The sequence below is a fragment of the Vulpes vulpes genome, unplaced genomic scaffold, assembly GCF_048418805.1.
Source record: "Vulpes vulpes isolate BD-2025 unplaced genomic scaffold, VulVul3 u000000759, whole genome shotgun sequence".
Classification (NCBI taxonomy): domain Eukaryota; kingdom Metazoa; phylum Chordata; class Mammalia; order Carnivora; family Canidae; genus Vulpes; species Vulpes vulpes.
Window position 1 is genome coordinate 114,545 of NW_027325799.1, and position 15,588 is coordinate 130,132.

Here is a 15,588-nt window from a genome sequence, read left to right on the forward strand (position 1 = left end):
CCGGCGGGTGGTGACAGACAGGATGCAGCTTCTTACAGACCAAGGGCAGGTGCGTAGGCCGGGAGCAAATCACACAGGTCCTGCAGTCGCATGGGCCATAGGAAGCCTTCAGGTGTTTTCTCAGAGGTGTGAACCCTTGGACAGATGACAGGCTGGAGGCTGCCAGGCTGCAGGGGGGAAGCAGAGCCCCCAGACTCCTGCACGAAGGTCATGCCAATGGGGGTTGAGATTCCTCAGATAGGGAAGCCTGAGGGGGGCTCCTGGTGACCCTGACACTGGGAGGACGTGGGGGGCGGAGGAGGTCGCGTGGAGCCCGGGGAGACGGAGGTGGGCATCTCGCATGTGGGGGTTTGAGACCTACTGACTTCCATGGGGCGAGGCCCAGCGGTCAGTGGGATCTGGTCTGGAGCTTGGGAAAGAAGCCGAGGAGGGAGACAGCAGACGTGATGGGCTTCATGCGGGTGCCGATCCCTGCCGTGGCCGGCTGGGCAATGGGAGACACGGGACGTGGACACGTTGTCAGGGACAGCGGCCTCAACGGAGCGAGCAGGAGGGAGGAACCCAGTGACCGGGGCTGAGAAGTTGCCAGACAGGTCGGCGGAAGCTCGCAGGAAGAGGCGCCCCAGGGGCTAAGGAAGGAGGGCATGGAGTTGGCACCTGGTGGAAGCCTCACTGACGGCAGAGGGAGGGACAGAGGGAAGGACAGAAAAGCGACCGTCAGGTCTGTTCGCTGGGTTGCTCCGGCCAGAGCATCCTGTGGAGGGGGGACACAGAGGCCTGGCCATGTGGGAGGACACGCGGGAGGAGTCACGGGGTCCTGCTGAGAAGGGAGAAGCCACAGGTGGGGGGAGCCGCGGGCTTGACGTTGGGCCTGCGGAGGCTGTGGAGGAATGAACATGCCTGTGCCCCGGGAAAAGGCAAAAGGTAAGGGAGGCTGGAAGGCAGGAATAGACCACACCTGCCCAGGGGAGAGCGCTGACCTCAGAGCCCATCCCCTAGAAAGGAGGGAGCACCAGCCAGGTAAGGGTGAGCGTCAGGGAGGAGAAGGGAGAGAGGAGGGAGAGAGCGGGATGCTGCGGAGGGCAGGTCTCCACCAGAAGAAGGAGGAGGAGCCAGAGGTGGGGGGGGGCAAAGGTGGTGTCCTCGCTCTCAGCCCACGGCATCTGCACCCCTGGCCCAGGTACAGACCCCGACTCCCAGGACCCGGGTGCCCAGCGCAAGTGCACACGCTCCGCATCCCCCCCGGCCCTGCCCACTGGCAGCCTGGGTCGGGGAGAGGAGCACCCATCAGTCCAGCAGCCTCAAAACAAAGGCAGGGAGAGCCAAGGCGAGATGCCGGGGTGCACGAAGAGCACAGCCTCCCAGGGAGCACAGCGGAGAGGCTGAGGGCCCCCGGCAGGGAGGGAGAGCTGAGGCCTGCAGCCGGGGAGCCTGCGTGCCAAGCGCAAAGCTCGCTCTTAGAAAGCAAGTTGAGATCAGCCCAGCATCAGGTTAGGCACCGGCTGCTCCATTTCAAGACGACGGACCGCGGGAAATGCAACTTGTCCTTTATACCAGCGTGTGTTTAAATAGAGCCGCGGCCTTGGGTTTTTGATACCAGATATTGGAGTTGGGTGACTACGTGAGGCCAGAACAGCCTTTTAAGTTACCCCTTTGAAGGACTCCAGCATTAGGCGGTTCCAGAACGTCTCTCCTTTGGACGGATGCTCTCTGCCTTGAACTTACAGTGAAGTCAGGAGAGCACACTTCAGAGGTCTCTGGAGGACCACACTACGCTGCCTCTCCAACCCTGGCTTCTCCACCTTCCCCCTCCTCTACCCCAAAACAAGGAAACAAAACACAAGTGAGGTAGACGGCAGGGGATGGGGGGGTCCGTGAATCTGCGTCTCCCTTCAACCGTGTTGGGATGGAACAAACCCAGGGACGCCCCGTCCAGCAGCCTGCGGCCACCCTCCTTTGTGGCAGCAGCTGCCTTCGGAGCCCTCTCCCCGGCCACCCTCTGCCTCCAGGGTGGCCCACAGTCTATTTCCAGCTTAGCACCTCATTAGGGATCAACCACGAGCTCCCAGATTTGGCGGAATTATTCACTGACGAGGAGGCCGCCATCAGCCGCGTGTCCAACTCGTACCTGCAGCCTCCACACAGCCCCATCTCTGGGCTTCTGGCTCCACCACGATGACATAGCTCTGGAGGGCGGGGGCCACTCCTCGGGGAGTTGGCTGGGGAGAAGCTGGAGGGCTCTGAGCCTCTTGAAGGTGCAACACCAGCCCAGCGACTTCAGAAGCCACACTCCCGAGAGCAGTGTGGGAAACCCTGGATGCCGCCCTGGTTCTGGACAGGAGTCTGAACCCGGGTCGTGGGGATCTGCATGCCCACTCAGACCCCCGTCTCTGGACTTCCTGCAGAGCCACTTCCCAGAAGAGGAGGGGAAGCCATCCGGAAGCTGGGGACCACCTGACTCACCTCTGCAGGCTGGCTGGCCGGCCCCCAGGCCGCGCTGTGTGAGGATCTCACCACCACCAGGAGCCTCTGGAGCCTGGCAGCCTTTGAGGGGCCCCTCTGGCATCCCCCTGGTCCCAGGGCTTGGGCCTGAGCCTCTCCCTGGGGCCACTAGGCAGCTTTTTAACCACCATGGAGCCCCTCTCCCAAACCCTGGACCAAATGGAAACAATACAGTTTTGGGGGGATCCCTGGGTGGCTCAGCGGTTTGGCGCCTGCCTTCGGCCCAGGGCGTGATCCTGGAGTCCTGGGATCGAGTCCTGCATCAGGCTCCATGCATGGAGCCTGCTTCTCCCTCTGTCTGTGTCTCTGCCTCTCTCTCTCTCTGTCTATCATAAATAAATAATGAATAAACAAATAAATCTTTTTAAAAATACGGCTTTTTGCAGCAAAAAACAAACAAAAAACAAACCCAAAGACACACAAATGAGTCTTTCATTTTTGTTTTTTTGTTTTGTTTTGTTTCTGTTTTAGGCTTGCTGTCCTCTGCAAGGCATTAATGGCCAATCCCACAATTACCTTGTTATGAAGAAGTTTAAGGGAAATATCTGTCTGGTTTTGCAAGAGTCTATTTGTATAAAAATAACCACGGGGGTCCCCATTATGGAACAGAGCACAGGAAAGAATAGCTGGGCATGTTCAAGAGTATTTGTTCCTCACAAAGCTGGGCTGTGGGAAGCTTTCCTTTACATTTTGTGTCCTACCCCTGAGCCCATATATCTCCCGGGCATTCAGTGAAATGAGGGAATGGCTTCAGCACTTTCCCACTTAAGTCTCACTCCCGGACGTCATCTACTGGCAGCTGCTTCTCAAACGCATTTGCCTTCGCTTTTGCCCTCTCCTGGCCCCGCGAAGGAATGGAATTCCTGTTACACATTTTGATGCCACACAGACGGGTTTTATGGCTGGGGGAAAAGCTGATAGACGCAAACCTATGTGGCAGGAAGCAGGACCTTTTGGGTGCTGGTGTCTGTGGGCCCCAAGAGTTGTTCTCGAGGCGGGTGTCTTCTGAAAGCTGGACTCACGAAGGTCATGTCTCACAATGGTGACTAAACAGGTGAAATTAGTCCAACGTAAAAACAGACCACATGTGTGAATGATAAAACAGTAAGTCGCAAATAGCATTCCTTAAATAACACGGCTCTGGTCTGGTGATACTTGCAATTTTAAGGGAAAAACGCGGATCGATCTCTGCCTGACTAGAGGCAAATTACAACTGGAAACATATCCAGACGCAGAATAGATACGGGAAAGCCTTATTATGAATTTAGGCTGCAATTACTTACTTGGGTTGCGATCATAGCTCTTTTTCTTACTATAAAGAAAGATTTATACAGTTACCCTCGCACAGTGCAGGAGGCGTAGCACCAGCCTCCCTCATTCTAAAATCTGCATATAGGGGCGCCCGGGTGGCTCCACCTTAGGCCCAGGGCGTGACCCTAGGGTCCCGGGATCAAGTCCCACGTCGGACTCCCCGCATGGAGCCTGCTTCTCCCTCTGCCTGTGTCTCTGCCTCTCTCTGTGTCTCTCATGAATAAATAAATAAAATCTTTTAAAAAATCACAAGGAAGAGAAAATACATTTATAGTACTGTATTTATTGAAAAAAACCCACCATGTATAAGTGGACCTGTACAGTTCAAACCTGCATTCTTCAAGGGTCAGCTATAAAATAAATAATATTGCAAGAGCCACGTTTAACCTGTTTAGGAGAATACGTTCTTTAAATGACCCTGATGCATTAGTTTTATAAGAGCAAGTGCTTTTGTAAACCATGAATTCAGACTCACTACAAGTATTTGCAAAGTTTACTGCTCTCCCTATTGGATATTTAAAATTCAGATTTTTCACTAATTCAGACGCACATTCTTGTTTAAAGAGACTAATTCAGTAAGTTTATTTAATTCAGTGACTGTACTAGTGGAAAAATTCTAGCCAACTGTGGAACTATGTTCCCTAAATGGAAGGAGCCCTGATAAACAACAGATCACGTTCTTTTTTTCAGAAAAGAAATGGATAAATGAGAAGGATAGGAAGCAATCTTCTAGGATGAAGAGGGAAAGTGATAGTGTTTTTAACTCTTGTTCTTCTGTTTTTCCAGCAAGATAACAAGATATTACAGTGGAGAATAGGGTCTTAGGAGCAGATATGTGAGCAAATCCCGTGAGATGAAGTCTTCCTTTGATGTGCCACGCAGTGAGCAGGACTCTCACTAACACAGCCAGGCTATCTCCCTGCCACAGTGGAAATCCAATGCCCATCTCTTTGGGTCTGTTTCCTCATCTTTAACTGCAGGTGAAAATACTTGGTTGTAAAATCATCCCAGACCTTGGTTGAATGTTTTGAAATATGCCCGATACGGGTTCCTGGACCCACAGAGCATGTGTCAAAATGTAGAGACGCATGGGAGCGTGTTGAGGAAGGAGAATCGCAGACCATGAGGTTGAAGAGGTCTTCAGAGGCTTCCGGCCCGACCTTCTCGCCTTGTCAGGGAGGCAGTGGAAGCCCAGAGACTCCACGGGATTTGCTCAGCATTTCACAGGTAGTGGCCAGGATTCCTAGACTGTGCGTCTAGTTCCTTGACCACATCCGGTGATTGTGCTCGTTCAGAAGATATGAGTGTTGTAAAATGGTGTAGAAATTAACCATTTGACAATAACTTTTCTATGGTGGAATCTGACTGGTCATATGCTGTGCCAGCAGTGTGGGCGGTCACGAAAATGCGCAGATTGATCATAATTTGGAGGACCAAGAACTTACCTGCCATGACATGTCCCCTTTCCTTTCGTACCACCAGGGTACACTACTCTTTATTGCACTTAATGCAGAGTAACTACTGTTATCATTAATTATTTTACCATTTGTCGCCCCTTCTAGACCGTGAGCTTTATAGCTGTCGAGATCATGCCTTTCTTCTCCCTTTATTCCCATAGTGCCTGCTCAGTCATTATCGAATGAGTAGATGAAATTCAGAAACTCTGGAAGGAGCGGTGGGCCTTCCACGTGGGGCTGGTGCAATTAGAAGCAGTCCCTGGAGTCACCGGGCAAAGTCCAGGGTTGGCTTCCTGGTCTGGTGAACGCCCCCCTCGCTGTGCTGACCTGTGTTGAGGTCTCCTGTGCCCAGCAGCATTCCAAATGCTTTACGTGCATTCACTTATTTTATCCTCACCACCCCATGAAATACCACCCCTCTGAGCCCCAACTTACAGATGAGGCTTAGGGCATTTAATTTGCCCTGGTCTTACAACCTACGCCATCTGAAGCTGGACCCTGTGCTTTAAACCCGTGGGCTATTCTGCAGTAAACCGAGGACTGAAGCAGACAGCTTGGTCCTCTTTTTCTTTTTTCTCCTTTTCCCTTTCTTTTTTTTTTTTTTCCTTTAAGCCAAGTTATACATTTGAAAATTTATTATTATTATTATTATTTACATTTGAAAATTTAAATACGACAACCCTGGTGGACTTCCTGAAATTTCCCCAAACTGGACCTACATATTTACCTATCTCTGCGTTTTCTTTCACCTTCCCATTCCTCCTTTCTCTTCCTGTTGATCTCATCCTTCACCTCTCGGCTCCAAGTGCCAAGTCTCTGAAAAACTTACCTGGTTTCCTCTCAAATCAGAATTAATCTCTCTGTTCTCAGGTGCCCTTTGTTTAAACTTCATTTTTGGCACTTGCCTCACCCTGCCCGGGTGAGTCACTTGAATGTTTGTCTACCTCCCCAGCTGAGCCAGAGCTCTGGGACTTGGGGCTGAGCAGCGTCAAGGAGCCTGAACTTTGCAGCACTTAGTAGGTGCTCGGGGTTGCAGAAGCCAGATACTGTTTTTTGGTTTTCTTTTTAGGCGTCCTGACTTGCGGTTGGCGGCCCTTTCTTGGGAGGCGGCCCCCACCCCGCCTGCCCCCGCCGACGTCGGACAGTGGCCGCAGGCCGCGGGGGCCTCGGGCGACACTGGCCTCGGCCCAGGTTCCCGGCCTCTAACTGCTGCCCGGGAGCTGGAAAAACACTGGCGGCCGCCCCACCCCCAGGCCGCGGGAGGGGGGAGGGGTGCTCTGCGGCCGGGCCTGCTGCCTGGGCGGCGGGGGCGGGCGGGGGCGGGCGGGGGCGCGGGGACGGCCGCCTGCCTGTCAGCGGGAGCGGGCGCGGGCTCGTGTGTCGGCCTCCCCGCCCGCGGCCTCCCCCGCGGCCTCCCCGCGGCCTCCCCCCAGCCTCCCCGCCCCGCGGCCTCCCCGCCCCGCGGCCTCCCCCCAGCCTCCCCGCCCCGCGGCCTCCCCCCAGCCTCCCCGCCCCGCGGCCTCCCCCCGGCCTCCCCCGCGGCCTCCCCCGGCCTCCCCGCCCCGCGGCCTCCCCCCGCGGCCTGGCAGGTTGCCGGCTGCACAGGCGGGGGTTCGCGCGGTTCTCACGACCTCTCAGGTTGCCTGAGCTCATCTGGGAGCTATTCATTTCCTGCCGGAGAGCAGCCGGGCCTGCTGAGCAAACCACCTTGGCCGCGGGGCCGCCCGGCGTGGCCGCCCTGCCTGCTCCCTCCCGGGCCGCGGACGCGAGCCCGGCGGCCTCCCTGGAGCCCGGGCCGCCCGGCGGGGGCAGCGGCGGGGGCGGCGGGGGGGCGGCGGCCCATCTGGTTGCACTTAGGGCCGAGGAGGAAGCTAGCGGCGGCTGTTACCGGCCAAGGGGTGTGGGAAAAGTTAATGGACTTTAATGACAGGTTTCCCGGGACGCTGGTGACGACGAGGGGGTCCAGCCTACCCCGGGCCCCAGCCCAGAAACACGCGGGCCGGGAGGGGGCGCGCGGGGGCGCGCGTGTTCACGGGGGGCGGGGAGGCTGGGGGGCCACCCCGCGGCCCAGGGTCCCCCCTGCAGCCCCTGCCCGCCCCCGCGACCCAACGCCCCCCTCCCCCCCGCGACCCGGCACCCCCCCCCACGGCCCCTGCCCCCCCCCGCGCGGCTCAGCGCCTCCCCAACCCGTGGCCTAGTGTCCCCCCAGCTCCTGTCACACACACCCCACGACCCAGCACCCTCCCCCGCAGCCTATGTCCCGCCCCACCCCCCGCGACCCAGCACGCCCCCCCCCGCGACCCAGCGCCCCCCCCCGCGGCCCAGTGCCTCCCCCCACAGCCCAGCACCTCCCATCCCCCCCACCCCCGCGGCCCAGTGCCCCCCTCCCGCAGCCCCTGTCGCCCCCTCCCCCCGTCACACCCTACCCGGGGGGCCGAGCGCCCCCCCCCCCCCGCGGCCCAGTGCCTCCCCCCACAGCCCAGAGCCTCCCCTCCCCGCCCCCCCCCCCCCCCGCCCCTGCGGCCCAGCGCCTCCCCCCCACCTGCCCCCATCGCGGGACCCAGCGCCCCTCCCCGCTCCCAGGGAGGCGGCCCGGAAGGCAGGGGCCTGGGCCCTGAGGCCCTCCATTGACAGGGTAATGCGCTCGTCGGCCTCCTGGGGGGCAGCCCGCATCCGGTTGGACGCGGGGCTGGCAGCTGGGCCGGGCTGGGAGCTGGGCCGCTGGGCCTTATCTCCGGGAACCATCGGGACAGCCTCGGGCGGGGGACAGGGGCCGCGGGGTGGGCCCCGAGGTCGTAAAACCAGGCCAGACTGGGGTGGGGGTGGCTGGCCAAAGTCGCAGTCGTCTTTGAAGCTTCACCACCCCCGCCCCCACCCCCGCCCCACCACCCCGACTAATTACTCCAGAAACAGCCTGGGTGCAGGAGGGCACAAGGTCTTCCAAATAAACCCACTCATTTTACGGACCTGGAAATGTCCCAGATAAGGGAAGTGACTCATCCAAAGTGACACAGCCAGTTCAGTGGTGCAGCTGGCACAGGAGCCTGAAAGTTCCCATTGGGGCCTAGGGTGTCACCCTTCTCTCCACATTGTACAGAAACAAATGCCTCCTCTAAGAGTCTAGACCCAAATTCCAAGAAAAAAATAAAAAAGACGATTTTCAAATTATCAGAAGAGCAAATATTTACTTCTTTTCCTTAAATTTATTACTTCCTCCCCCAAGAAATTTATGTAGTTTTGATGAATAGAATTCACTTTAATTAATTTAAAGTTGGTGTAGAGATTCCGCTGTGTGTGTGTGTGCGTGCGTGCATGCGCGGGTCTGTGGCTTCTTAAAGAACATAAATGTATTTTTATAAAAAGGAGACCCTGACGTCTCCATTATTTATGCCAGGACAGTTCAGGACTTCTAGGGCTCCAGAGGACAGGTTTACCAAATGCAGCACTCAGGCTTGTGTTGGATGTCTTAATAGAGCAATTGATATTTTGTTTGTGTTCAAACAAGAGAGAAATCATGGAAAAATGGTACAATAAATCAGGGTGTGTGTACATGTGCGTGTATTTCTCGGGGGTGGGTGCGTGTATTTATTGGACACCTTTCACATAATGAGGCAAGTAGGGGCCAAATTTTAAAAAATATCTTTGAAAACTCTCCCTCTGCGTCCAAAGCTGGGTCGGTCGAAGGTATTTGGGTAGAAAAGTGCTGTCTGCTGGCTAGATCATTCCCGCGATACGGCCGCTCTCCACGCTGGCCTGTGGGAAAGGCCAGAGCAAGGCGGGGGAGAGGTAAAGCTTTTGAAACAAGACAGAAAATCGTTGGCTTTATCTTTGTTAGGAAGGCTTCAAAGATTGATTTCTCCCGCCTCATCCTTCTCCTCCCAGAAGCCGTTCTAAAAGGGGGATGAGAGGAGGCTGGCGGGAGGGGCCGGGCGGGAGGAGGACTGGCCGGCGGTGGGGGAGGAGGGCGCGCCCGCCAGACCCACAGCGCGGCTGATGTGTCTGGTCTCGCAGGGCTCGTGGTTTTCATTTCCCCAACACCTGGATGCAGTCAAACACCTGGCCAAATCTGACAAAATCTGACAAGCCTTTGTGATGGGATTTGGAAGAAATTCCCTGCAGATCCTGGCACAGTTTAAAGCTGTCCGCTTTGAGTTAGGACTTGTTAAGGAGGGTTATGTGAGCTGAAACCCGAGACAACCCTTTTGCTTCTATCTGGAGCCCACATCTTGCCTGGAAATGGGGCATGACCAAGCGAAGGGGTCGCTTGCTGTTTGTATTAAAGGGAAGATGGCCTGTGTGCCTGCCAGCGCGGCCCCCACATGCTTTCTCTATTAGAGCCAAGCGCAGAAACTTATCAAAAACATATGTCTGGTGTTAATCATCTGGACTTGGGCTCCACTTGGGAGTCTAACTAGCTGTCCCCTGGCAGAAGGAATCTGTTGACCTTCTCAGCTTGCTTGAAGAGGGTGCAGAGAGGCATTTTCAAACTTTTGGATGCCGGTACAAGGGACTGCGCAGCTAGCTGCACCTCTGTACTAAGTAAACGGGCTCCAGCGCTTGAGGGCCGGAGGCTGCAGCCGTTTCCTTTGGATGTGGGTGTGCTACCCCAGGGAAGGGGCGCCACGGGGGTCTCACTTACTGTGTGGTGGGCACGCATTACTCGATTGATTGACTTCAGTCTGGTTCAGCCTTCTTCAGAAGGAGCTGGAAGGAAAACCAGGACTGAATGATTTACCCAACTGCAACTAAAAAAAAAAAAAATTGAAATCCTATTTAAGAGATTGACCGCAAATTGATCAGAGTAGCCATATTAGACGGGTTCTTGCAAATTAAGTGGAATTTACTTCATGGAGGCCGCTAAAAGGTCTGCTGGATTTTTAAAAATGTTCTTTTAATAACAATAGAGCCAATGACTGAATTCTCAGATTACATGTAATCCACAAATTCTGCCAAGAACCTTTTTTTTTTTACATATATACCGAAATAATCAGTTCTAAGACATAGGAGCCTTCACTCTTTTTTCTTTTATTATATTTTCTCAAATAAACTTCCCAAAGGGAAGATATTTTAAGAGCATTTTCAAACATCTTTGGCATCACATAAAAAAAGAAATCTCGTGTAAAAAACGAAATGTCATCTGAGTTTTTTTTATAATACAAAGGCGCAATCCAATATGAACATATAAAATATATACAAATATAGTGCATGGTCAGTCACTTAATACAGCTCTCTACAAAAAAAAGTAACTTTTTAGAAATTAAAAAAAATGAAACAAAGTAACCACTTGATCATTACAGTCCTCTGGTCTCCCAGTGTCCAAGTTCCTGTTGAGTGTCCCGGGGGGGGGGGGGGGGGGGGGGGCAGGGCAGGGGAGGGTGCCCGGGCCTTCAGTTCCTCCAGGGCCGCCACATGGAGTCCGCCGTGAGCGAGGGGCCGCTGGAGGGCGAGCCGGCGCCGGGGCCCACGGAGGCGCCGCCGCCGCTGGTGTAGACGGGGATGACCGGGCCGCTGTGGGCGAAGGCCCCGCTGGGGATGAGGAAGGCGAACTGGCCGTCGGGCGCCGGCAGCACCTGGAAGCCGCCGAACACCTTGGCGGCCTCCCCGGCCGGGCTGCCCAGCTTGCAGGGCGCACCGCCGGGAGGGGGCGCCGCGCCCCCGGGGATGGGCACGAGCGGCGGGGGCGGCGCGAACGGCGCGTGCTGCGGGCCTCCGGGGCCGGGCGGGGGCGGCGGCGGCGCCTGCAGGGCGGGGTGCGGCTGCCCCGGGTAGGTCATGGCGTTGATCTGGGTCATGCAGTTGGCCAGGTGGCCGAGCAGCCGCGTGCGCACCTCGGTGTTGACGCCCTCGCACGTGGACAGGAAGCGGGTCACCTCGTTCATACACTCGCTGAAGCCGGCGCGGTACTTGCCCAGCACGCTCGGGTCTGTGCTCAGCGCGGCTGCGGGCAGAGGGGGCGCGCGGGTCACCCGAGGCCCCGGCCCGCCCCGCCCGGACCACCCGGTGGGGAGGGCAGGGGGAGAGGAGGGGAGGGGACCCTGCACCTCTGCTCCCGCCCCCGCGCTGGTGACCTTGGGCAGCGCCCTTCCCCCTCCGCGCCGCCCGGGCCTGGCTCCTGCAGGGCGGGGGGGAGGGGGCGGCCAGGGGACCCCAGGCTGCGCGCCCCGCGCCCCCCCTGCTCGCCGGCCCGCCCCCCCCCTCCGGAACACTAACAACTTGGAGCCGCGGCTATAAATAAGCCCAGACCGTGGGAACGCGGGGCTGAGCCAAGGCAGTAAAACGCAGCTGAATGCCTCTCTCCACCGCGGGCGGAAGTCTGGGAGGGGTCGCCGCGGGGCGCACGGGGCGCCCCCAGGGGACGCGCAGCCGCCTCACCCGTCATCTGCGCCCGCTGCAGGTTCCGGAGGTGCTTCACTGTCATTTCCAGAATGTCCGCCTTCTCCAGCTTGGAATGCCGCGAGCTCTGCACACAGCAGGAGGCGAGGCACGGACGTGAGCGCCCCGCCGGCGGCCCCGAGACCCGGGGTCACCCCCTCCGGAGGCCCCGAGACCCGGGGTCACCCCGCCGGAGGCCCCGAGACCCGGGGTCACCCCCAACGGCGGCCCCAACACCTGGGGTCACCCCCAACAGCGGCCCCGAGACCTGGGGTCACCCCGCCGGCGGCCCCGACACATGTGGACCCCCCGCCGGCAGCCCCGAGACCTGGGGTCACCCCCAACGGCAGCCCCGAGACCTGGGGTTCCCCCCGCCCGGCCGCGGCCCCGACACCTGGGATTCCCCCCCCCCCCGCCCCCCGACATCCCCAGACCCTGGCGGGGCCCGGCCTCCGGCCCCGAGACCGCAGTGCGGGCGGGGACGATCCCGCCAGCGAGGGGGGTTCGCGCTTAGTAGCCCAGAAATGGGATTTCATTTTAATTGAAAGAGAAAAAAAAAAAAGCAGCATTACCCACTTACATCTTTCTTAAGAGCATCCAAAATCAGTGTTTTCAGCTGGCTCAGACTTTCATTTATCCTTGCTCTTCGTCTTTTCTCCATGATAGGCTTGGATGACTGCAAAGAAATTATAATTTTTTTTTTACAAAGCGCCCCGAGTTCCCCCTGGGATCTGCCGCTTCACCCCGGGGTTAGGAGAAGGGAGCCCCCCGCCTCCCACGCCGACCTGGGTCTCGGGGCTGCAGGGAGAGCGGCGCTGCCCTTACCTTTCTGTGCTCGGATGCTGTCTTTGGTTTATCCGGTGTCGTGTTGACACTGGCCGGGGTAGCAGCCACCGGGGACGAGGAATTTTTCTCCATTATATCAGCTGGCATTTTCTGTTGCTTTTTTTTTTTTCCCCAAGTCCCTAGAGAATTTTATTTTTGGAGTCCTTCACACACACACACACAGAAAAAATTGCTTTGTTTATGTCCCTTTCACTGGAGGCCTCCGCAGGACGACTGAGCAAGTGCTGGGGGCTTAGGGTACAGTCTTAGGGCCACTCGGCGGCCGGCAGCGCTATTCCAGGACCAAGGAGAGAGGTAGACGGGGGATCCCACTGTTATCTGCACCGGCTCCGGATCCTGTGTGATCCCCAGGCCCTGGCGGCCTCTATATATATCTGGGACTGCACGCGAACGGCTCGTGTGAAACTTCCCAAACTTTCTTTCCCACAGTAACTTTCAGCCAATGGGAGGAGGAGACACGCGGCACCGCTCGTGGGCCGCGCCCCCCCATTGGCCGCCGGGCACAAGGCCTGGCGGCCAATGGCGCGCGCCTGAGCCCGGGGCACCGGAGGCTACAACGTCAATCAAAAGGATTTTAACCCTTTGCTATTCTCCCCGCTGGGCTTTGCTTTAGAGGGGATTTTTCCGCAGGTTTCGCCCCAGTCTAATTTATTTCTTTTGGGGCCAGAGTCTCTGCTCTTTATTCCCTTCCACGTGTAGCATAGAGCTGCTCTGGCACTAACAAGAACTTCATTTGCAATATGTATTTTTTTTTTAAAAAAGGGTTTAGAAGGACAGGGAGGAAAGAGGAGACCGTGTGCAAGGGTGTGAGTTACCGAAACATCCAACTGAGTCACCGCTGAGACGCTACACATCGGGGCGAGGAGGGAGATGTAAAATCGATCATGCAGAAAAGAGGCAAAAATATCTTTTTTTTTTTTTGCATACTGAAAAAGGAAAAGGTGCCTCCCACCCTACGTGAGCGAGTTTCCAGAGCAAGATGTTTTTATTTTTTTGCAACTCCCCCCTCCCCCCCCGCCCCCCGCGCGCCCCTCATTCCTCTTCTGCACTTGGGGCCTTGGATCCCGCGCTTCCCCAGGAAACAATCAGAATAATTTCCAACCGGGCAGAAAGGAAATGGAATTTCAAATGAAAGATGAACAAGAGGGGCTTTGATGGCGGGGCCCCAGGCCCGCGCGCGCGCCCTCGCCCTCCGTCCCCTCCCGCCCACGGGCTCCCGGGCGGCGGCCTCCCCTCCCCCGCCCCTCCCCGCCCCTCCCCTCCCCCGGCGGCCCCGGCGCGCGCGGGCCCTTTAAGAGCCGCCGCCGCCGCGCCGCGGTTGACATCAGCCGGCCGGGAGGGCGCGCCCGGGGCCGGAGCACGTGCCAGGATGTTTTATTGCGGCGGCGGCTGCGGCCGGGCCGGAGGATGTGTGTGTGCGTGTGTGAGTGCGTGTGCGAGCGCGGGGCGGGGAGGGGAGGGGGCGGGGAGGGGCGGGGGCGGGGGCGCGCCGGGGGGGCCGGGACGGCCGAGAGCAGCTGCTGCGCCCGAGCCTGGGAAAACCCCGCCCCTGCGCCCGGCAGGCTCGTCGGCGCGCGCGGCGGCGGGGGTGCGTGTGTCCGGGCGGGGCGGGCAGGGGCGGGGCGGGAGGGGCGGGAGGGGCGGGAGGGGCGGGCGGGCCAAGGTCGGCCTTCCGGGCGGGGGCGGCGGGCTCACCCCGCTCACCCCCCCGCACCCCGACCCGGGCGGGGGCTTCCAGGCGGGCGGGCGCTCCTGGTGGCTCCCCTCCCCTCCCCTGCCCTCCCCTCTCCTCCCGCCTCCCCCCCCCCCCCCCCCGCGGGGCCCCGGCGCCCGCCGCGGTCACGAGATGCCTGACCGCACTTAGGAAGCGGCCGGGCGGCCTCCTGCCTCCGCTCGGCGGCTGCGGTCACCGCGGCTTCGCGCCCCCGCCCCCCCGCCCGGCGGCTCCCCCTCGCTGCGCCCCGGAGGCCGGGAGGCGGCCGGCGGGCGGCCGGGAGGAGGCGGGCGGCGCGGGCGGCTGCGTGCTGCCGGCTGGCCGGGCCGCGCGCCGGGAGGAGCCGCCGCCGCCGCCGCCGGGTGCCACGTGGCGGGCGCCGGGCCGGGAGCGCCGGGGCTCTGCGGCCGCCTCCCCGGGGACCTGCCTGCCGCGCGGCCCGGCGGCGCGCTCTGCCCCGACGCCGCCCCCGCGCCCCCGCGCCCCCACCCCCTCCACCCTGCCGGCGCCCGGGCCCCCTCCACCCTGCGCGCCCCCCGCGCCCCCACCCCCTCCACCCTGCCGGCGCCCGGGCCTCCTCCACTCTGCGCGCCCCCCGCGCCCCCACCCGCTTCACCCCGGAGCCCCCCACCCCCGCGCCCCCTCCACCCTGTGCGCGCCCCCACCCCCGGGCCGCTTCCACCCTGCGCGCCCCCCGCGCCCCCACCCCCTTCACCCCGCGAGCCCTCCACCCCCCGGCCCCCTCCACTCTGCGCGCTCCCCGCGCCCCCACCCCCTTCACCCCGCGAGCCCTCCACCCCCCGGCCCCCTCCACCCTGTGCGCGCCCCCACCCCCGGGCCCCCTCCACTCTGCGCGCTCCCCGCGCCCCCACCCCCTTCACCCCGCGAGCCCCCCACCCCCGGGCCCCCTCCACTCTGCGCGCGCCCCACCTCCACCCCCTCCACCCCGCGCGCCCCCCCACCCCGCGAGGCCCTCACCTCCCGGCCCCCCTCCACACTGCGCGGCCCCACGCCCCCACCCCCTCCACCCTGCCGGCACCCGGGTCTCCTCCACCCTGTGCGCCCCCCGCGCCCCCACCCCCTCCATCCCACGAGACCCCCACCCCCCGGCCCCCTCCACCCTCGGGCCCCCTCCACACTGCGCGCCCCCCGCGCCCCCACCCCCTTCACCCCGCGGGCCCCCACCCCCGTGCCCGCCTCCTCCACCCTGCCCGCGCCTCCCCCCGCCCCGCACCCTTGCGTCCCCACCCCCTCCACGCCGGCCCCGCCCCGCCCCCGCCCCCGCCCCCGCCCCCGCGGGCTCCGCGCGCTGCTCGGACGCTGGGGGGCCCGGGAGCCGGCGTCGCGTTTGCCGGCGCCCCCCACCCCCCAGCCCCGCCGCAGGCC

At 60.4% G+C, this 15,588-nt stretch overlaps 1 protein-coding gene across 1 annotated transcript; it reads right to left on the reverse strand.

The window, feature by feature from the left end:
* Nucleotides 1-10,614: 10,614 nt before the first annotated feature.
* On the reverse strand, nucleotides 10,615-12,836 carry HES1 (hes family bHLH transcription factor 1). Its single transcript, XM_026006156.2, has 4 exons — nucleotides 12,468-12,836; nucleotides 12,223-12,318; nucleotides 11,643-11,730; nucleotides 10,615-11,208 (listed from the first exon to the last, which is right to left on the reverse strand). Exons 1-4 carry the CDS (start codon nucleotides 12,573-12,575, stop codon nucleotides 10,658-10,660), a joined length of 843 nt encoding a protein of 280 aa, XP_025861941.2. The 5' UTR covers nucleotides 12,576-12,836; the 3' UTR covers nucleotides 10,615-10,657.
* Nucleotides 12,837-15,588: the final 2,752 nt, after the last annotated feature.

Bases quoted from the DNA above. Each gene is read 5' to 3' on its own strand.
- HES1 (XM_026006156.2), bottom strand. From the start codon at position 12,575: ATGCCAGCTGATATAATGGAGAAAAATTCCTCGTCCCCGGTGGCTGCT. The intron at 12,319-12,467 runs GTAAGGGCAGCG...ATTTCTTTGCAG, and splicing joins CAGCATCCGAGCACAGAAAG to TCATCCAAGCCTATCATGGA. The intron at 11,209-11,642 runs GTGAGGCGGCTG...CTCTGCCCGCAG, and splicing joins GCAGCGGGCGCAGATGACGG to CCGCGCTGAGCACAGACCCG.